Below are 22,202 nucleotides of genomic sequence, written 5' to 3'. Positions count from 1 at the left end.
CTCCCCTCAGCCTCTTCTGTTCCAAAGAAAACAGACCCAGCATCTCCAATCTTTCCGCATAGCCAAAACTCTCCAGTCCACGCAACATTCTTGTAAATTTCCTTTGCACCCTTTCCAGTGCAATCACATCTTTCCTGTAATGTGGTGACCAGAACTGCACGCAGTACTCTAGTTGTGGTCTAACCAGTGTTCTATACAGTTCAAGCATAACCCCCTGCTCTTGTATTCTATGCCTCGGCTAATAAAGGCAAGCATTCAGTATGTCTTCTTTAACTACCTTCTCTACCTGGCCTGCTACCTTGAGGGATCTGTGGACATGCACTCCAAGGTCCCTTTGTTCCTCTACGCTTCTCAGTGTCCTACCATTTACTGTGTATTCCCTTTCCTTGTTAGCCGTTCCCAAATGCATTACCCTCATACTTCTGATTAAATTCCATTTGCCACTGTTCTGACCAGTTGAAGAACATAAGAAATAGGAGCAGGAGTAGAACCTGCTCCGCCATTCAATAAGATCATGGCTGATCTGTTCATGGACTCAGCTCCACTTCCCCGCCCGCTCCCCATAACCCCTTATTCCCTTATCATTTAAGACACTGTCTATTTCTGTCTTAAATTTATTCAATGTCCCAGCTTCCACAGCTCTCTGAGGCAGCGAATTCCACAGATTTACAACCCTCTGAGAGAAGAAATTTCTCCTCATCTCCGTTTTAAATGGGTGGCCCCTTATGCTAAGATTATGCCCTCTAGTTCTAGTCTCCCCCGTCAGTGGAAACATCCTCTCTGTATCCACCTTGTCAAGCCCCCTCATAATCTTACACGTTTCGATAAGATCACCTCCAATGAGTAGAGGCCCAACCTACTCAACCTTTCCTCATAAGTCAAACCGCTCATCCCCAGAATCAACCTAGTGAACCTTCTCTGAACTGCCTCCAAAGCTAGTATATCCTTTCGTAAATATGGAAACCAAAACTGCACCAATACCCACTATAGCTTGAGCAAGACTTCCCTGCTTTTATACTCCATCCCCTTTGCAATAAAGGCCAAGATACTATTGGCCTTCCTGATCACTTGCTGTACCTGCATACTATCCTTTTGTGTTACATGTACAAGTACCCCCAGGTCCCGCTGTACTGTGACACTTTGCAATCTTTCTCCATTTAAATAATATCTTCCTGCAATCTATAGCTTTCTTCTTCATTATCAACCGCACAGCCGATTTTAGTATCATCTGCAAACTTCTTAATCATACTCCCTATATTCAAGTCGAGATCATTGATATATACCACAAAAAGTAAGGGACCCAGTAGTGAGCCCTGTGGAACCCCACTGGAAACAGCCTTCCAGTAATAAAAACACCCATCACGCATTACCCCCTGCTTCCTGCCTTTGAGACAGTTTTGGATCCGACTTGCCACTTTGCCCTGGAACCCATGGGCTTTTACTATCGTGACCAGTCTGCCGTGTGGGACCTTATCAAAAGCCTTGCCAAAATCCATATACACTACATCAAATGCACTGCCCTCATCGACCCTCCTGGTTACTTCCTCAAAAAATTAAATCAAGTGAATAGACACGACCTCGGTCTATTCCTTTCTCCCTTCTGAAACAAAGCTATCACATTAGCAGTCCCCCAATCCTCTGACACCACACCTGAAGCAAAAAACTAGCAAGAAATATAAAAACAGATTGTAAGAATTTCTACAAGTATGTAAAAAGGAAGGGTAGCAAGATTAAAGGTGGGTCCCTTAGAGACTGAGATAGAAGAAATTATAATGGGGAATAAGGAAATGGCAGAAACGTCAAATAAATATATTGTATCTGTCTTCACAGCAGCATACGCACACAAAAAAAATACCAGAAATAGTGAGAGACCAAGGGGCTAATAAGAGTGAGGAACTTAAAGTAATTTATATATATTTTTTTAAAAAGCTGCTGGAGAAATTATTGGGAATAAAAGCAGGCAAATCCCCTGGATCTGATGGCATACATCTAGGGTTCTATAAGAGGTGGCTGCAGAGATAGTAGATGCATTGGTTGTGATCTTCCAAAATTCCCTAGATTCTGAAGTAGTCTCAGTGAGTTAGAAGGTCGCAAATGTAGCTATTGAAGGAAGGAGGAAGAGAGAAAACCAGTTATCCTGATATCGGTTGTCAGGAAAATGCTAGAATCCAATTATGAAGGAAGTGGTAATTGTCATTTACAAAATCATTACGTGATTAGGCAGAGTCAACATGGTTTTATGAACGGGAAATCGTGTATGACAAATCTTGCGAGTTTTCTGAGGATGTAACTAGCAGGGTAGATAAAGGGGAACCAGTGGATGCAGTATATTTGGATTTCCAAAAGACATTTGAAAAGATGCGACACGAAAGCTTGTTACACAAGATAAGGGCTCATGGTGTTACGGGTAATATATTAGTATGGATGGGGGATTGGGTAAAGGACAGAAAAGAGAGTAGGGATAAATGGGTCATTTTTGGATTGGCAGGATGTTACTAGTGGGGTGCTGCAAGAATCAGTGCTGGGGCCTCAGTTATTCACAATCTATATTGATAACTTAGGTGAAGGGACCGAATGCAAGTTTGCTGACGATACAAAGCCAGGTGGGAAAGTGTGAGGAGGACACAAAAGAGTCTGCAAAGGGATATTGACTGGTTAAGTGAGTGGGCAATAAGGTGGGTATAATGTGGGGAAATTAGGTTATTCACTTTGATTGGAAGACTAGAACAACAGAATATTTTTAAGTGGTGAGAAACTATTAAATATTGGTGTTCAGAGAGTTTTAGATACCCTGATACACAAAACACAGATGGTCAACATGTAGGTACAGCAAGCAAGTAGGAAGGCAAAAATGGTATGTTGACCTTTATTGCAAGGGAGTTGGACACAAGAGTAAGGTAAGTCTTGCTGCAATTGCACAGGGCTTTGGTGAGACCACACCTGGTACTGTATACTCTTTTGGTCTCTGTAGTTGAGGGAAGATATACTTGCCTTCGAGGGGGCTCAACGAAGATTCGCCAGATTGATTCCTGGATGAGAGGGTTGTCCTATGAGGAAAGATTGAGTCGAATGGGCCTATATTCTCTGGAGTTTAGAAGAATGAGAGGTGATCTGAGAGTGCTTGACAGGGTAGATGCTGAGAGGCTGTTTCCCCTGGCTGGAGAGTCGAGAACTAGGGGGCACAGTCTCTGGATGAGGGCTTGCCTATTTAGGATTGAGATGAGGAGAAATTTCTTCAGAGTTGTGAATCTTTGGAATTCTCTACCCCAGAGGGATATGGCTGCTCACTCGAGTATATTCAAGGCTGAGAACAATAGATTTGTGGACTCTAAGGGAAGCAGGGGATATGTGGATTACATCGGATATACGGCACAGAAACAGGCCATTCGGCCCAACCAGTCCATGGCGGCATTTATATTCCACTCGAACCTCCTCTCGTCTTTCCTCATCTAAATCTATCAGCATAACCCTCTATTCTCTTCTCCCTCTTGTGCTTGTCTAGCCTCCCCTTAAACGCATCGATACTATTCACTTCAACCACTCCCTGTAGCAGTGAGTTCCACATTCTCACCACTCTTTGGCTAAAGAAGTTTCTTCTAAATTCTCCATTGGATTTCTTGGTGACTATCTTATTTTTGATGACCTCTGGTAATACTCTCCCCCTGAAGGGGAAACATTCTTTCTCTACCCATTCTATCAAAACCTTTCATAATTTTACACACCTTTCATTAGGTCACCCCTCAGCCTTTTTCAAAAGAAAAGAGACCCAGTCTGTTCATCCTTTCCTGATATGTATACCCTCGCATTTCTATTATCATCCTTGTAAATCTTCTCTGCACCCTCTCCAGTGCCTATATATCCTTTTTATAATATGCCGACCAGAACTGTACACGGTATTTTTAAGTGTGGTCTAACCACGGTTCGATAAGCTTTAGCACAATTTCCATACTTTTCAATTCTATACCTCTAGAAATAAACCCTATTGCTTGGTTTGCTTTTTTTATTGCCTTGCTAACCTGTGTTGCAACTTTTAGTGATTTGTGTATTTGTATCCGAGATCCCTTTGTTCCTCTACCCTACCCAGACTCGCACTCTCCAAGTAATAAGTGACCTCCCTATCCTTCATACCAAAATGTAATACCTCACATTTATCTATGTTGAACTTCATTTGCCGATTATATGCCCATTCTGCAAGTTTATTAATATCCTCCTGTAATTTGCAGTTCTCCTCAGCATTAACTATCCCACCTCGCGCCCACAATTTGGTGTCATCCGCAAATTTAGAAATATTGTTTTTGATTCCAAGGTCTAAATCGTTAATATCAATTGTGAACAACAGTGGTCCCATCACTGATCCTTGTGGAACACCACTACCCACCTTCTGCCACTGTGAATAGATACCCTTTACCCCTACTCTCTCTGCTTTTTGACAACAAGTTATTAAATATGTGCAGTAATGCCTCTGCTATCTCTTCCCTAGATTCGTTTAAAATGCGCGGAATGCAATTCTTCTGAACTATGGGTTTTGTCCTGAGTTAGATTAGTTTATTTGATATAATCCCCTCTTTTTAGTTTACATACACTTGTCTCATTACTAATCTTATCATCCAATTTGTGGTAAATACTAAAGTAAAATAATTATTTAATATTTCTGCCATCTCCCTACCATTACCTGTGGTATTATTCTGTTTATTCCTTAATGGCCCTATTCCCATCCCAACCATCCGTTTTTATTGATGAGCCTGTAAAATATTTTACTATTTTGTTTTATGTTCCTTGATAATCATTTCTCCAATCTATTACCCTGGTTTTTGTCATACTTATGTCCTTCTCAATTATCATAAAGTGTATTATATTATGGTCACTATTGCCCAGATGTTCCCCTACTTTTACTTCTCTTATCTGCTCTGGTACATTCCCCATTACTAGATCCAACAGCGAATCCTCCCTTGTTGGCCTTTTTATAGATTGGGTTAAAAAGGAGTCCTGTACACATTGTAGGAACTCCATTCCCTTATCCCCTTTACCTGCCTTTTCTGCCCAATTAATATTGGGGTATTTATCTGCACATTCCTTCCACTATTAGGTGGTCTGAAGACAACACTATTAGTGTGATTGATGCTTTATTATCTTTTATCTCTAGCCATATTGGTTCTATTTCTGTCTTGCTGATAGCTGCGTCAACTTTTTCTACTGCCATTATGTTATCCCTACTATGTATAGCTGCTTCACCTCCCCTCTTTCCCCACCCCCCCCCATCTTTTCCAAATATGTTATACCCTGCAATGTTTAATTCCTGGTCCTGATTTTTCTGTAGCCACGTCTCAGTAATCCCTACTTTGTCTGGTTCCTCGCAAAGCATGACTGCCTCCAGCTCCCCTATGTTATTACGGACACTATGCATTGCAGACAGTTTAACTCATTTTTAATAGGATTTCCTCTCACTTTATGTTTAACCATCCTTTTACACTCCTGTTCTATAAGTCCATCAATGTCCTCCCTTACTTGACTCTTTCCTATGCTCTCCTTTCCTGTTTTGTTCATATTTAGGCAGGTTACGTTTCTTGTAGATCCCAACCCCCATCTTACTAGTTTAAAGCCTGTGCCACCTCCCTATTTACCCTTTCCGCTAGGACATGGGTCCCATCCCGGTTCAGGTGGAGCCGGTCCCATCGGTACAGCTCCTTCCTGTCCCAGAACTGGTGCCAGTGTCCCATGAAAAGGAACCCCTCTTTCCCACACCAGCCCTATAACCACGTGTTAATTCTTCTGATCCGTCGGCTTCTATGCCAATTTGCACGTATCTCAGGCAATAATCCAGAGATTATTACCCTCGAGGTCCTGCTTTTCAATTTAGAGCCTAAGATCTGATCCACTTTCAGCAGGATCCCCTCCCTGCTCCTACCGATGTCATTTGTTCCGACATGGACAACAACAACTGGATTTACCCCTCCCTTTCCAAGTGCCTCTCCAGCCACCGTGAAATATCCCTGGCACTGGCACTGGGTAGGCAACGCACCCATCGGGATTCTCGTTCTTGGCTGCAGAGGACGCTTTCTATCCCCTAATGAAAGAATCCTCTATCACTGCCACATTTGCATTGTGCTCTCTTCCACCCCCCCCCCCACCCCCCGTTTTATTTGTTTAGTCAGTTAAAATGTTTATTCAATGATTATTTATAGTTACATGAATTAATTTATCGAGTTTCATTTTTAGTTTAATAAACGACATTTTAGTTTCCTGATCTTAGTTCAAACTGCTGTCTTAGCTCAGAGGGGGAAAAAAAACGTTAATACTCACCAACCAATCATCTGCCTGCTGCCTTGTGACATCACGCCTTGTTTTTGTATCCACTCTCCCGATGTGTTCCCGCGCTGTGTTTAAATACTCCACTCTCCCGATGTGTTCCCGCGCTGTGTTTAAAAACTCCACTCTCCCGATGTGTTCCCGCGCAGTGTTTAAATACTCCACTCTCCCGATGTGTTCCCGCTGTGTTTAAATACTCCACTCTCCCGATGTGTTCCCGCGCTGTGTTTAAAAACTCCACTCTCCCGATGTGTTCCCGCGCAGTGTTTAAATACTCCACTCTCCCGATGTGTTCCCGCTGTGTTTAAATACTCCACTCTCCCGATGTGTTCCCGCGCTGTGTTTAAAAACTCCACTCTCCCGATGTGTTCCCGCGCAGTGTTTAAATACTCCACTCTCCCGATGTGTTCCCGCTGTGTTTAAATACTCCACTCTCCCGATGTGTTCCCGTGCTGTTTTTAAATACTCCACTCTCCCAATGTGTTCCCGCGCTGTGTTTAAAGACTCCACTCTCCCGATGTGTTCCCGCGCAGTGTTTAAATACTCCACTCTCCCGATGTGTTCCCGCTGTGTTTAAATACTCCACTCTCCCGATGTGTTCCCGCTGTGTTTAAATACTCCACTCTCCCGATGGGTTCCCGTGCGGTGTTTAAATACTCCACTCTCCCGATGTGTTCCCGTGCTGTTTTTAAATACTCCACTCTCCCAATGTGTTCCCGCGCTGTGTTTAAAGACTCCACTCTCCCGATGTGTTCCCGCTGTGTTTAAATACTCCACTCTCCCGATGTGTTCCCGCGCGGTGTTTAAATACTCCACTCTCCCGATGTGTTCCCGCGCTGTGTTTAAATACTCCACTCTCCCGATGTGTTCCCGCTGTGTTTAAATACTCCACTCTCCCGATGTGTTCCCGCTGTGTTTAAATACTCCACTCTCCCGATGTGTTCCCGCGCGGTGTTTAAATACTCCACTCTCCCGATGTGTTCCCGCGCTGTGTTTAAATACTCCACTCTCCCGATGGGTTCCCGCGCTGTGTTTAAATACTCCACTCTCCCGATGTGTTCCCGCGCTGTGTTTAAATACTCCACTCACCCGCTGGGTTCCCGTGCGGTGTTTAAATACTCCACTCTCCCGATGTGTTCCCGCGCTGTGTTTAAATACTCCACTCTCCCAATGTGTTCCCGCGCTGTGTTTAAAGACTCCACTCTCCCGATGTGTTCCCGCTGTGTTTAAATACTCCACTCTCCCGATGTGTTCCCGCTGTGTTTAAATACCCACTCTCCCGATGTGTTCCCGCGCTGTGTTTAAATACTCCACTCTCCCGATGTGTTACCGTGCTGTGTTTAAATACTCCGCTCTCCCGATGTGTTCCCGCGCTGTGTTTAAATACTCCACTCTCCCGATGTGTTCCCGCGCTGTGTTTAAATACTCCACTCTCCCGATGTGTTCCCGCGCTATGTTTAAATACTCCACTCTCCCGACGGGTTCCCGCGCTGTGTTTAAATACTCCACTCTCCTGATGGGTTCCCTTGCGGTATTTAAATACTCCACTCTCCCGATGTGTTCCCGTGCTGTTTTTAAATACTCCACTCTCCCAATGTGTTCCCGCGCTGTGTTTAAAGACTCCACTCTCCCGATGGGTTCCCGTGCGGTGTTTAAATACTCCACTCTCCCGATGTGTTCCCGCGCGGTGTTTAAATACTCCACTCTCCCGATGTGTTCCCGTGCTGTGTTTAAATACTCCACTCTCCCGATGTGTTCCCGCGCTGTGTTTAAATACTCCACTCTCCCGATGTGTTCCCGCGCGGTGTTTAAATACTCCACTCTCCCGATGTGTTCCCGTGCTGTGTTTAAATACACCACTCTCCCGATGTGTTCCCGCGCTGTGTTTCAATACTCCACTCTGCCGATGTGTTCCCGTGCGGTGTTTAAATACTCCACTCTCCTGATGGGTTCCCGCTGTGTTTAAATACTCCACTCTCCCGATGGGTTCCTGCTGTGCTGTGTTTAAATACTCCACTCTCCCGATGGCTTCCCGCTGTGTTTAAATACTCCACTCTGCCGATGTGTTCCTGCACTGTGTTTAAATACTCTGCTCTCCCGATGTGTTCCCGCGCTGTGTTTAAATACTCCACTCTCCCGATGTGTTCCCGCGCTGTGTTTAAACACTCCACTCTCCCGATGTGTTCCCACGCTGTGTTTAAATACTCCACTCTCCCGATGTGTTCCCGTGCTGTGTTTAAATACTCCACTCTCCCAATGTGTGCCTGCGCTGTGTTTAAATACTCCACTCTCCCGATGGGTTCCCGCTGTGTTTAAATACTCCACTCTCCCAATGTGTTCCCGCGCTGTGTTTAAATACTCCACTCTCCCAATGTGTGCCTGCGCTGTGTTTAAATACTCCACTCTCCCGATGGGTTCCCGCTGTGTTTAAATACTCCACTCTCCCGATGGGTTCCCGTGCGGTGTTTAAATACTCCACTCTCCCGATGGATTCCCGTGCGGTGTTTAAATACTCCACTCTCCCGATGTGTTCCCGTGCTGTTTTTAAATACTCCACTCTCCCAATGTGTTCCCGCGCCGTGTTTAAATACTCCACTCTCCCGATGGGTTCCTGTGCGGTGTTTAAATACTCCACACTCCCAATGTGTTCCCGCGCTGTGTTTAAATACTCCACTCTGCCGATGGGTTCCCGCTGTGTTTAAATATTCCACTCTCCCGATGTGTTCCCACGCTGTGTTTAAATACTCCACTCTCCCGATGTGTTTCCGCGCTGTGTTTAAATACTCCACTCTCCCGATGTGTTCCCGCGCTGTGTTTAAATACTCAGCTCTCCCGATGTGTTCCCGTGCTGTGTTTAAATACTCCGCTCTCCCGATGTGTTCCCGCGCTGTGTTTAAATACTCCACTCTCCCGATGTGTTCCCGCGCTGTGTTTAAATACTCCACTCTCCCGATGTGTTCCCGCTGTGTTTAAATACCCACTCTCCCGATGTGTTCCCGCGCTGTGTTTAAATACTCCACTCTCCCGATGTGTTCCCGCGCTATGTTTAAATACTCCACTCTCCCGACGGGTTCCCGCGCTGTGTTTAAATACTCCACTCTCCTGATGGGTTCCCTTGCGGTGTTTAAATACTCCACTCTCCCGATGTGTTCCCGTGCTGTTTTTAAATACTCCACTCTCCCAATGTGTTCCCGCGCTGTGTTTAAAGACTCCACTCTCCCGATGGATTCCCGTGCGGTGTTTAAATACTCCACTCTCCAGATGGGTTCCCGTGCGGTGTTTAAATACTCCACTCTCCCGATGTGTTCCCGTGCTGTTTTTAAATACTACACTCACCCGAAGAGTTCCCGCGCTGTGTTTAAATACTCCACTCTCGCGATTGGTTCCCGCGCTGTGTTTAAATACTCCACTCTCCCGATGTGTTCCTGCGCTGTGTTTAAATACTCCACTCTCCCGATGTGTTCCCGTGCTCTGTTTAAATACTCCACTCTCCCGATGGGTTCCCACTGTGTTTAAATACTCCACTCTCCCGATGGGTTCATGCTGTGTTTAAATACTCCACTCACCCGATAGGTTCCCGTGCGGTGTTTAAATACTCCACTCTCCCGATGTGTTACAGTGCTGCATTTAAATACTCCACTCTCCCGATGTGTTCCCGCGCTGTGTTTAAATACTCCACTCTCCCGATGTGTTCCCGTGCTGTGTTTAAATACTCCACTCTCCCGATGTGTTCCCGCGCGGTGTTTAAATACACCACTATCCCGATGTGTTCCCGCGCTGTGTTTAAATACACCACTCTGCCGATGTGTTCCCGCGCTGTGTTTAAATACTCCACTCTCCCGATGGGTTCCTGCTGTGCTGTGTTTAAATACTCCACTCTCCCGATGGCTTCCCGCTGTGTTTAAATACTCTACTCTCCCGATGTGTTCCCGCGCTGTGTTAAAATTCTCCACTCTCCCGATGTGTTCCCGCGCTGTGTTTAAACACTCCACTCTCCCGATGTGTTCCCATGCTGTGTTTAAATACTCCACTCTCCCAATGTGTTCCCGCGCTGTGTTTAAATACTCCACTCTCCCAATGTGTGCCTGCGCTGTGTTTAAATACTCCACTCTTCCGATTGGTTCATGCTGTGTTTAAATACCCCACTCTCCCGATGTGTTCCCGCGCTGTGTTTAAATACTCCACTCTCCCGATGGGTTCCCGTGCGGTGTTTAAATACTCCACTCTCCCGATGTGTTCCCGTGCTGCATTTAAATATTCCACTCTCCCGATGTGTTCCCGCGCTGTGTTTAAATACTCCACTCTCCCGATGGGTTCCCGGTGTGTTTAAATACTCCACTCTCCCGATGGGTTCCCGCGCTGTGTTTAAATACTCCACTCTCCCGATAGAGTCCCGTGCGGTGTTTAAATACTCCACTCTCCTGATGGGTTCCCGTGCGGTGTTTAAATACTCCACTCTCCCGAAGTGTTCCCGTGCTGTTTTTAAATACTCCACTCTCCAGAAGGGTTCCCGCGCTGTGTTTAAATACTCCACTCTCCCGATGTGTTCCCGCGCTGTGTTTAAATACTCCACTCTCCCGATGGGTTCCCGTGCGGTGTTTAAATACTCCACTCTCCCGATGTGTTCCCGTACTGTGTTTAAATACTCCACTCTCCCGATGTGTTCCCGTGCTGTGTTTAAATACTCCACTCTCCCGACGTGTTCCCGTTCTGTGTTTAAATACTCCACTCTCCCGAAGGGTTCCTGCGCTGTGTTTAAATACTCCACTCTCCCGAAGGGTTCCCGCGCTGTGTTTAAATACTCCACTCTCCTGATGGGTTCCCGCGCTGTGTTTAAATACTCCACTCTCCCGATGGGTTCCCGATGTGTTCCCGCGCTGTGTTTAAATACTCCACTCTCCCGATATGTTCCCGTACTGTGTTTAAATACTCCACTCTCCCGATGGGTTCCCACTGTGTTTAAATACTCCACTCTCCCGATGGGTTCCCACTGTGTTTAAATACTCCACTCTCCCGATGGGTTCATGCTGTGTTTAAATACTCCACTCACCCGATAGGTTCCCGTGCGGTGTTTAAATACTCCACTCTCCCGATGTGTTACAGTGCTGCATTTAAATACTCCACTCTCCCGATGTGTTCCCGCGCTGTGTTTAAATACTCCACTCTCCCGATGGGTTCCCGCGCGGTATTTAAATACTCCACTCTCCCGATGTGTTCCCGTGCTGTGTTTAAATACACCACTCTCCCGATGTGTTCCCGCGCTGTGTTTAAATACTCCACTCTCCCGATGTGTTCCCGCGCTGTGTTTAAATACTCCACTCTCCCGATGTGTTCCCGCGCTGTGTTTAAATACTCCACTCTCCCGATGTGTTCCCGCGCTGTGTTTAAATACTCCACTCTCCCGATGTGTTCCCGCGCTGTGTTTAAATACTCCACTCTCCCGATGTGTTCCCGCTGTGTTTAAAGACTCCACTCTCCCGATGTGTTCCCGTGCTGTGTTTAAATACACCACTATCCCGATGTGTTCCCGCGCTGTGTTTAAATACTCCACTCTCCCGATGTGTTCCCGCGCTGTGTTTAAATACTCCACTCTCCCAATGTGTTCCCGCGCTGTGTTTTAATACTCCACTCTCCCGATGTGTTCCCGCGCTGTGTTTTAATACTCCACTCTCCCGATGGGTTCCTGCTGTGCTGTGTTTAAATACTCCACTCTCCCGATGTGTTCCCGCGCTGTGTTTAAATACTCCACTCTCCCGATGTGTTCCCGCGCTGTGTTTAAATACTCCACTCTCCCGATGTGTTCCCATGCTGTGTTTAAATACTCCACTCTCCCAATGTGTGCCTGCGCTGTGTTTAAATACTCCACTCTTCCGATTGGTTCATGCTGTGTTTAAATACCCCACTCTCCCGATGTGTTCCCGCGCTGTGTTTAAATACTCCACTCTCCCGATGGGTTCCCGTGCGGTGTTTAAATACTCCACTCTCCCGATGTGTTCCCGTGCTGCATTTAAATATTCCACTCTCCCGATGTGTTCCCGCGCTGTGTTTAAATACTCCACTCTCCCGATGGGTTCCCGGTGTGTTTAAATACTCCACTCTCCCGATGGGTTCCCGCGCTGTGTTTAAATACTCCACTCTCCCGATGGATTCCCGTGCGGTGTTTAAATACTCCACTCTCCTGATGGGTTCCCGTGCGGTGTTTAAATACTCCACTCTCCCGAAGTGTTCCCGTGCTGTTTTTAAATACTCCACTCTCCCGAAGGGTTCCCGCGCTGTGTTTAAATACTCCACTCTCCCGATATGTTCCCGCGCTGTGTTTAAATACTCCACTCTCCCGATGGATTCCCGTGCTGTGTTTAAATACTCCACTCTCCCGATGGATTCCCGTGCTGTGTTTAAATACTCCACTCTCCCGATATGTTCCCGTGCGGTGTTTAAATAGTCCACTCTCCCGATGTGTTCCCGTGCTTTGTTTTAATACTCCACTCTCCCGATGGGTTCCCGTGCGGTGTTTAAATACTCCACTCTCCCGATATGTTCCCGTGCGGTGTTTAAATAGTCCACTCTCCCGATGGATTCCCGTGCTGTGTTTAAATACTCCACTCTCCCGATATGTTCCCGTACTGTGTTTAAATACACCACTCTGCCGATGTGTTCCCGCGCTGTCTTTAAATACTCCACTCTCCCGATGTGTTCCCGCTGTGTTTAAATATCCACTCTCCCGATGGATTCCCGTGCTGTGTTTAAATACTCCACTCTCCCGATGGATTCCCGTGCTGTGTTTAAATACTCCACTCTCCCGATATGTTCCCGTGCGGTGTTTAAATAGTCCACTCTCCCGATGTGTTCCCGCGCTGTGTTTAAATACTCCACTCTCCCGATGTGTTCCCGTGCGGTGTTTAAATACTCCACTCTCCCGATGTGTTCCCACGCTGTGTTTAAATACTCCACTCTCCCGATGGGTTCCCGTGCGGTGTTTAAATACTCCACTCTCCCGATGGGTTCCCGTACTGTGTTTAAATACTCCACTCTCCTGATGGGTTTCCGCGCTGTGTTTAAATACTCCACTCTCACGATGTGCTCTGCTTCACTGCCTCTGTCGCTGCTGTTCTCACGCTGGATTAGGTGGGAAAGTGGTGTTGAGATCAAAGATCGGCCATGATCTAGTTAAATGGCTGTATGCCTTATTCCTGCTCCGATTTGTTCCTCATACTGACCTCTCTTTTTCTTCCCCTTATCTATGCTCAGTTACCAATGTATCCTTTGATACTGTAATATGCTTAGAGAATTATATCAATCCAGTGACATCCAATAGTTCTTGTTGCTGTAAGTTGTGAAGTGTCAAATACTTTTTACCCTGGTAGTCTTGTATAAGCAGACACCTTGTTGGGTATTTGGGGAGTGTTGGTCTTAAACTCTGCAAGTTTTTTTTGTTTACCAGGATGGTGCAAGCAGTGTCTCATCTGGTAGTTTGGAACCAAACCTATTCTGTGATGAAGAAATTCCCATAAAAGCGGAGGAAGTGGTGTCACATGTGTGGCCAGCTGCACCTTCTTTCTGCGCGGAACATGCTTATTCTTCAGCATCAAAGTCCTGCTCGCAAGGTCAGTGCGACAGTGTACCCTACAGCACTATCCTGTTTTACATATGGCTGCATTCAGCAAACCTCTTCACCAACAAACTTGAAAGAGTATACCTTTTGCACCCACAATGAATTTCTGCTCGTAAATGACATAAGCTGCTTTCCAAGCAGGACACTGTTCCTTCTAAACCATGATTTCTGTCTGTTCTTTGTCAAATTTCACTTTTAGATTTCAAGTTAAGCTTGATAATCTTTTGGATTAATGGACTCAAACCTGTCTCCAGATGAGAGGGGTTTGAGCATATGCCATGTGACACATTCCCAGACCAAACCTATAGCACTGATTGGGGAGCTTATTGGTTGAATTTCCGAGCTGGAGAAAAGATATTAGGATCCTGCTTCTCACTTAGTATTCTTCTCCTCTTGGAAGGAATTGAAGAGACCATCAAAACCATGACCATTAGGGAAAGTGCCTCCTCGCCATTATATTTCGGAGCAACATACATGATGACTAGCACCAGATACAGCATTGTTCAGCAATGCCTGGCTATCTGCAGAGTCGAAGTTACCTGATTTATGTTAACGTTAAACTGGTCATGATCTATTCAAAAAAGTTAAAGTTCATTCCCGACTTCTTCCTTTCTCTCTTGCCACAGCTTCTGTATTGAGTGACTCCTCATCCTCAATGATTTCAATCTTCACTTCCATTCCCCTACCCCCCTCTCCAATTCACCGATCTCCTGATGTTCCTGGGGCTTAAAGAGTTAAATTTTGAGGATGAGTGTATAAACTTGGCTTGTATTCACTTGAAACTTTTGGTCATCTGCCCTAATTTCTCCTTATGTGGCTCGGTTTCAAATTTTTTGTCTTGTAATACTCTTGTGAAGCGCCTTGAGATGTTTTACTGCGTTAAAGGCGCTATATAAATACATGTTGTTGTTGAGTATAGAAGACTGAGGGTAATTTCATTTTGGTATTTAAAATGATTAAGGGAATCGATAGAGTAGATTCAGAAATCTATTCTTCCGGCAGAGAAATCTGGAACAATGGGCACTCATGGAAACATTACTTACAACTACGCTCTTAAATTCACGACTCCTTCCAATCTCGCCCATACTCATCATCAAACCTCTGGAGCTGACCAGTTCAACCACTCCCTCACCTCTGTCTTTGATTGTCTTGTTCATGGAATTTTACAGTGCAGAAGGAGGCCATTCGGCTCATCGTGCCTGCCCTCTGAAAGAGCTCTCCAATTAGTCCCACTCCCCTGCTCTTTTCCCATAGCCCTGCAAATTTTTCCTTTTAAAGTATTTATCCAATTTATTGAACCTGCTTCCAGCACCCTTTCAAACAGTGCCTTCCAGATCCGCATAACTCACTGACTTGAAAATAAATTCTCATCTCCTCCTCTGGTTCTTCTGCCAAGGACCTGCGATCTGTGTCCTCTGGTTACTGACCCTTCTGCCAGTGACCTTCGATCTGTGTCCTCTGGTTACTGACCCTTCTGCCAATGACCTTTGATCTGTGTCCTCTGGTTTATGGCCCTTCTGCCAATGACCTTTGATCTGTGTCCTCTGGTTTATGGCCCTTCTGCCAATGACCTTAGATCTGTGTCCTCTGGTTACTGACCCTTCTGCCAATGACCTTCGATCTGTGTCCTCTGGTTTATGGCCCTTCTGCCAGTGGAAGCAGTGATAGCTGCTCGTGTGTTCTGCTATTCCCCTTGCCTCCTGCCACAGGCCGCTCCACTCTAGTCATGAACTACATGTATTTTCCACATCTCTCCCTCCTCCAAGATGAAATTGTCCAAGACCCACCTCTTGCTCCATTGTCTTCCACCCCACTTAACTTTTGATCAGCAAGCTCTCCTGCCTGGTCCCTAGCTAAGCTCATATTTCCAGTGTTTCCCCCACTCTTGACCCTTCTATGTTTACCAATTGCTGCTCCAATTCCAGCTCCCTATCATTTCTAAGGTCCTTAATGTTGTCACCTCCCAGTTCTTTGCTCATCTCTGCTTTAACGAAGCACTTAGAGTACTGTGCGCAGTTATAGTCTCTGTATTACATAGAAACGGGAGTAGGCCATTTAGTCCCTTTAGCGGTTTCCGCCATTCAATTAAATCATGTCTGATCTGTATCTAAACTCCATTTACCCGCCTTGCTTCCTTAACACGTAATACCCTTACCTAATAGATCTCACCGATCCATCTCAGATTTGAAATTTTCAATTGACCCCCAATCTCAATAGCTTTTTGGGGGAGAGATTTCAACTACTCTTTATGTGAAGGAGTGCTTCCTGACATCACCCCTGAATTGGCTAGCACCAGCTTTAATCTTGTGCCCTCTTGTTCTGGACTCCCAAAGATACTGGAGAAAGTGGAACAAGATTTACAAGGATGATACCAGACGTGAGAGGTTATCACCATCGGGAAAGACTCAACAAGCTGGTGCTCTTCGCTAGAAAATCAAAGACTGAGGGTGACCTGATAGAGGCCTGTCAGGGGTTCAGTGGGATAGATGTAGAGAAGATGTTTCCACTTGTGGGGAATCTGAAACTAGGCCATAAATACAAGGTAGTCACAAACATATCCAATAAGGAATTCAGGAGAAACTTCTTTATTCAGAGAGTGGTGTGAATGTAGAACTTGCTACCACATGGATATGATAGCATAGTGGTTATGCCACTGGACTAGTAATCCAGAGGTCTGGACTAATGATCTGGAGACGTGAGTTTACATCCCACCACAGCAGATGGGGAATTTAACTTCAGTCCGTTAATAAATCTGGAATAAAAAGCTAGCATCAGTAATGGTAACCATGAAACTACTGGATTATTTAAAAACCCACCTGATTCACTAATGTCCTTTTGGGAAGGAAATCTGGGCTATATGGGACACTAGACCCACAGCAATGTGCTTGACTCTTAACTGCCCTCTGAAATGGCCCAGTCAGCCCCTCAGTTGTACAAAACCACGACAAAGTATAAATCCGGACAGACCACCCAGCATCACCCTAAGCACCAGACACGACACAGGCACATCCAGCCAGGCCCACCCTGCAAAGTCTTCCTCGGCAATATCTGAGGACTTGTGCAAAATTGGGAGAGCTGTTCCACAGACTAGTTAAGCCTGACATAGTCATACTCACAGAATTATACCTTTCAGTCAAGGTCCCAGACTCCTCCATCACCATCCCTGGGTATGTCCTGTCCCACTGGCAGGACAGACCCACCAAAGGTGGTGGCACAGTGGCTTAACAGTCCTCAACATTGACTCCAAACATTGACAACATTGAAGTCTCATGGAATCAGGTTAAGCATGGGCAAGAAAATCTCCTGCTGATTACCACCTACCGCCCTCCCTCAGCTGGTCAATCAGTATCCTCCATGATGAACACTACTTGGAAGAAGCACTGAGGGTAGCAAGGGCACAGAATGTACTCTGGGTGGGGACTTCAATACCAAGTGGCTCGGTAGCACCACTACTGACCGTGCTGGCCGAGTCCTGAAGGACATAGCTGCCAGACTGGATCTGGTGGTGAGAGAACCAACACGAGGGAAAAACCTACTTGACCTCATCCTCACCAATCTACCTGTCACAGATGCATCTGTCCATGACAGCATTGGTAGCAGCAATTACCGCACAGTCATTGTGGAGACAAAGTCCCGTCTTCACACTGAGAACACCATCCATTGTGTTGTGTGCTAAATGGGATAGATTCAGAACAGATCTAGCAGTTCATGATGCGCTGTGGGCCATCAGCAGCAGCAGAATTGTATTCCACCACAATCTGTAACTCCAGCATAACCCTCACTCTACCATTACCATCAGGGGACCAACCCGGGTTCAATGAAGACTGTAGAGAGCATGCCAGGAGCAGCACCAGGTGTACCTAAAAATGAGGTGCCCATAAGAACATAAGAATTAGGAACAGGAGTAGGCCATCTAGCCCCTCGAGCCTGCTCCGCCATTCAATAAGATCATGGCTGATCTGGCCGTGGATTCAGTTCCACTTACCCGCCCGCTCCCCGTAACCCTTAATTCCTTTATTGGTTAAAAATCTATCTATCTGTGACTTGAATACATTCAATGAGCTAGCCTCAACTGCTTCCTTGGGCAGAGAATTCCACAGATTCACAATCCTCTGGGAGAAGAAATTCCTTCTCAACTCGGTTTTAAATTGGCTCCCCCGTATTTTGAGGCGGTGCCCCCTAGTTCTAGTCTCCCCGACCAGTGGAAACAACCTCTCTGCCTCGATCTTGTCTATCCCTTTCATTATTTTAAATGTTTCTATAAGATCACCCCTCATCCTTCTGAACTCCAACGAGTAAAGACCCAGTCTACTCAATCTATCATCTCCGGAATCAGCCTAGTGAATCGTCTCTGTACCCCCTCCAAAGCCAGTATATCCTTCCTTAAGTAAGGTGACCAAAACTGCACGCAGTACTCCAGGTGCGGCCTTACCAATACCCTATACAGTTGCAGCAGGACCTCCCTGCTTTTGTACTCCATCCCTCTCGCAATGAAGGCCAACATTCTATTCGCCTTCCTGATTACCTGCTGCACCTGCAAACTAACCTTTTGGGATTCATGCACAAGGACTTGGTGCCGTGCTGGACCACATGATCCACCCCGACCAGTCCTACACGGTCCCGGGCCGGACAATCCACGATAACATCCATCTGGTCCGGGACCTCATCCATTGTTCCCAGGAGGCTGGTCTGTCGGTCGCCTTCCTATCCCTCGACCAAGAGAAGGCGTTCGACAGGGTGGATCACGACTATCTGCTCGGAACTCTGCGCGCTTTCGGGTTCGGGACGCATTTCGTCGCCCGGATCCGACTTTTGTACGCCGCCGCGGAGTGTCTGATTAAGGTTAACGGGTCCTTGACGGCGCCCCTTCGCTTTAGGAGAGGGGTGCGCCAGGGATGCCCCATGTCCGGCCAGTTATACGCCGTTTGCGTGGAGCCTTTCCTGCGCCTCTTGCGGACGAGGTTGACGGGACTGGCTCTGCAAGGGCCGGGCGTGGAGGTCGTCCTTTCGGCTTACGCCGATGACGTGCTCCTCGCGGTAGAGGATCCCGCTGACCTGCGGAGGATGCGTGAGTGCCAGGAGATTTACTCGGCCGCGTCCTCCGCCAGGATCAACTGGGAGAAATGTTCCGGACTCCTGGTGGGTCAGTGGCGGGTGGACTCCCTGCCGGAGGAGCTCAGGCCTTTTGCCTGGAGCACGACCCATCTCCTCTATCTGGGAGTCTACCTTAGCCCCGACGAGGGAGCCTGGCCGGCGAACTGGCAGGAGCTGGAGGCCAAGGTCGCCGCTCGCCTAGGGCGCTGGACAGGACTGCTCCGAGTGCTGTCCTACAGGGGTCGAGCGCTAGTCATAAACCAGCTGGTGGCCGCAATGCTGTGGTACCGGCTGGTCACTTTGACCCCTCCCCCTGCGTTTGTCGCCAAGATACAGAAGAAGCTGGTGGACTTCTTCTGGAACAACAGGAAGCACTGGGTCTCTGCTGCGGTCTTGAGTCTCCCGCTTGAGGAGGGCGGTCAGTCGTTGGTGTGCGTCAGCGCCCAGCTCGCGACTTTCCGTCTTCAGACCCTGCAGAGATACCTTTACGTCGAGCCCCCTCCTAGGTGGTGTGCTCTGGCGAGGTATTTCTTCCGCCAGCAGCGCGACCTCAATTATGACACGCAGCTCCTGTTTGTGAACTTGGGGGGTGCCAGGACCGCCCTCCGGGAGCTGCCTGTCTTTTACAGGGAACTCATCAGGGTCTGGAACAAAGTCTCCATCAAGCGCAGCTCTCCGCCGGCTGGAGTGGCGGCCGTCCTGCAGGAACCGCTGCTCGGGAATCCGTACCTCCACGGCCGAGGTTTTATGTGGCGGTCGGAAGAGAGGGCTGTGGCTGGTGAGGTGACCAGGGTCAGGGACCTGCTCGATGGCGGAGGAGCGGGCTGGATGGCGCCAGACACGCTGGCGCGGCGCCTAAACTCTGCCAACGTCCGCCACGCGGCCGATGCCATCGAGTCGCTAAAAACAGCTCTGGGCCCTGACTCCGTTCGGTGCATCGAGGAGGCTCAAGCACGTGGGGAGATCCCGTCCGAACTGACCCCCGTCCGGACGGAATTCCTCATCGGCGCCAAACCCCGGAACTTCCCTCGGGGGCCGGCGCCTCACAACTTGAGCTGCCTCGGGGAAATCCCCTCCGTGCCTTTCAGTTCCGCGCGGAGGGGTTTCCTGTACGGGCTGCTCCTGCACACCCTCAACTTTGCCATCCTCGCCGGCCGTCCGGACACGCCATGGCGTACCATCTTGCCGTCCGGAGGAGGCGGGGGTCCCCGATGGAGGGCACTCTACGCAGGGGTCCTCCCACTATTCATCGGGGACTTGGCCTGGAGGGTGGTGCACGGAGCAGTGCCGTGCAATAAATTTTTAAGCCGGTTCACGGACTCCCAGGCCGCCTGCAATTTCTGCGGTCTGGAGGAGTCCGTGTTCCATGTTTTTATTGAGTGCACGAGGTTGCAGCCCCTGTTCCATTATTTGAAGGGGCTGCTCCTGAAATTCTGGCTGCACTTCAGTCCCACTCTCCTGATCTTTGGGCACCCTGTGCGGAGGGGAGCGGGTAGGTCCGAAGGCCTCCTCGTAGGACTGCTCCTGGGCACGGCCAAGGGTGCCATCAGCCGGTCCAGGCAGCGGGCGGTCGAGGGGGTCGTTCAACCTGACTGCCTGCCTCTCTTCCGCTCTTACATCCGGTCCAGGGTGTCCTTGGAGATGGAGCACGCGGTGTCCACCGGTACGCTCGCGGCCTTCCGCGAGAGGTGGGCACCGGAGGGACTGGAGTGCATCATCACGCCCGGCAACCAAATTTTAATTTGATTTTACGTTTTAAAGTTTAATTTGTTTTCATTGCCGGTGCTTTTAGTGTCCCCCTCCCCTTTTATAGGGGGCACTGGAAAAATTTGATTTTAGCGCCCCAAAAAAAAAACGAAAAAAAAAAGAAAAAAAAAAGGGGGGCCTTGAAAATGTCTGCTGTGTCACCCAGGCGGGTGGCATGGTTTTAATGTTTATGTTTATTTTCAGGTAAACTCAAAAGAGTTTCATGCACAAGGACCCCCAGGTCCCTCTGCACCTCAGCATGTTGTAATTTCTCCCCATTCAAATAATATTCCCTTTTACTGTTTTTTTTCCCAAGGTGGATGACCTCACACTTTCCGACATTGTATTCCATCTGCCAAACCTTAGCCCATTCGCTTAACCTATCTAAATCTCTTTGCAGCCTCTCTGTGTCCTTTACACAACCCGCTTTTCCACTAATCTTTGTGTCATCTGCAAATTTTGTTACACTACACTCTGTCCCCACTTCCAGGTCATCTATGTATATTGTAAACAGTTGTGGTCCCAGCACCGATCCCTGTGGCACACCACTAACCACCGATTTCCAACCCGAAAAGGACCCATTTATTCCGACTCTCTGCTTTCTGTTCGCCAGCCAATTCTCTATCCATGCTAATACATTTCCTCTGACTCCGCAGTAACCTTTTGTGTGGCACCTTATCGAATAGCTTCCCCACCTGGGGAAGCTACAACACAGGACTACATGCATGCTAAACAACGGAAACAGAATGTTATTGACAGAGCTAAGTGATCCCACAATCAACAGATCAGATCAAAGCTGTGCAGTCCTGCCACAGCCAGTCGTGAATGATGGTGGACAAGTTAAGAACTAACCGGTGGAGAAGGCTCCATGAACATCCTCATCCACAAAGATGGCGGAGCCCAGCACGTGAGTGCAAAAGGCAAGGCTGAAGCGTTCGCAACCATCTTCAGCCAGAAGTGCCAAGTGGATGATCCATATCTGCCTTCTCCTGAGGTCCCCATCATCACAGAAGCCAGTCTTCAGTCAATTCCATTTACTTCACATGATATAGGAACAGGAGTAAGCCGTACAGTGTGGAAAACTGCCATAAAAAGCAGGACAAATTCAATCTGGCCAATTACCGCCCCATCAGTCTACTCTCAATCATCAACAAAGTAATGGAAGGTGTCGTCGACAGTGCTATCAAGCGACACTTACTGACCAATAACCTGCTTACTGATGCTCAGTTTGGGTTCCGCCAGGACCACCAGGCTCCAGACCTCATTACAGCCTTGGTCCAAACATGGATAAAAGAGCTGAATTCCAGAGGTGAGGTGAGAGTGACTGCCCTCGACATCAAGGCAGCATTTGACCGAGTGAGGCAAAAAAATTGAAGTCGTGGGAATCGGGGGGGAAACTTTCCACTGGAGATGGTTGTGGCGGTTGGAGGCCCTTTCAGCTGCT

At 47.6% G+C, this 22,202-nt stretch overlaps 1 protein-coding gene across 2 annotated transcripts in view; it reads left to right on the top strand.

Annotated features, from left to right (window-relative positions):
- The window catches only part of kdm5a (lysine demethylase 5A), a 316,406-nt gene that overhangs the window by 243,914 nt on the left and 50,290 nt on the right, over positions 1 to 22,202 (top strand). For both annotated transcript variants that reach the window (XM_070900728.1, XM_070900727.1), the window contains exon 25: positions 13,748 to 13,910. In XM_070900728.1, the coding sequence (XP_070756829.1) occupies positions 13,748 to 13,910 (163 nt within the window). The remainder of the gene's footprint in view (positions 1 to 13,747; positions 13,911 to 22,202) is intronic.

The sequence above is a fragment of the Pristiophorus japonicus genome, chromosome 15, assembly GCF_044704955.1.
Source record: "Pristiophorus japonicus isolate sPriJap1 chromosome 15, sPriJap1.hap1, whole genome shotgun sequence".
Lineage (NCBI taxonomy): Eukaryota > Metazoa > Chordata > Chondrichthyes > Pristiophoridae > Pristiophorus > Pristiophorus japonicus.
Note: the sequence above shows the minus strand (reverse complement) of the source record. Positions and strands in the feature narration are given on the sequence as shown.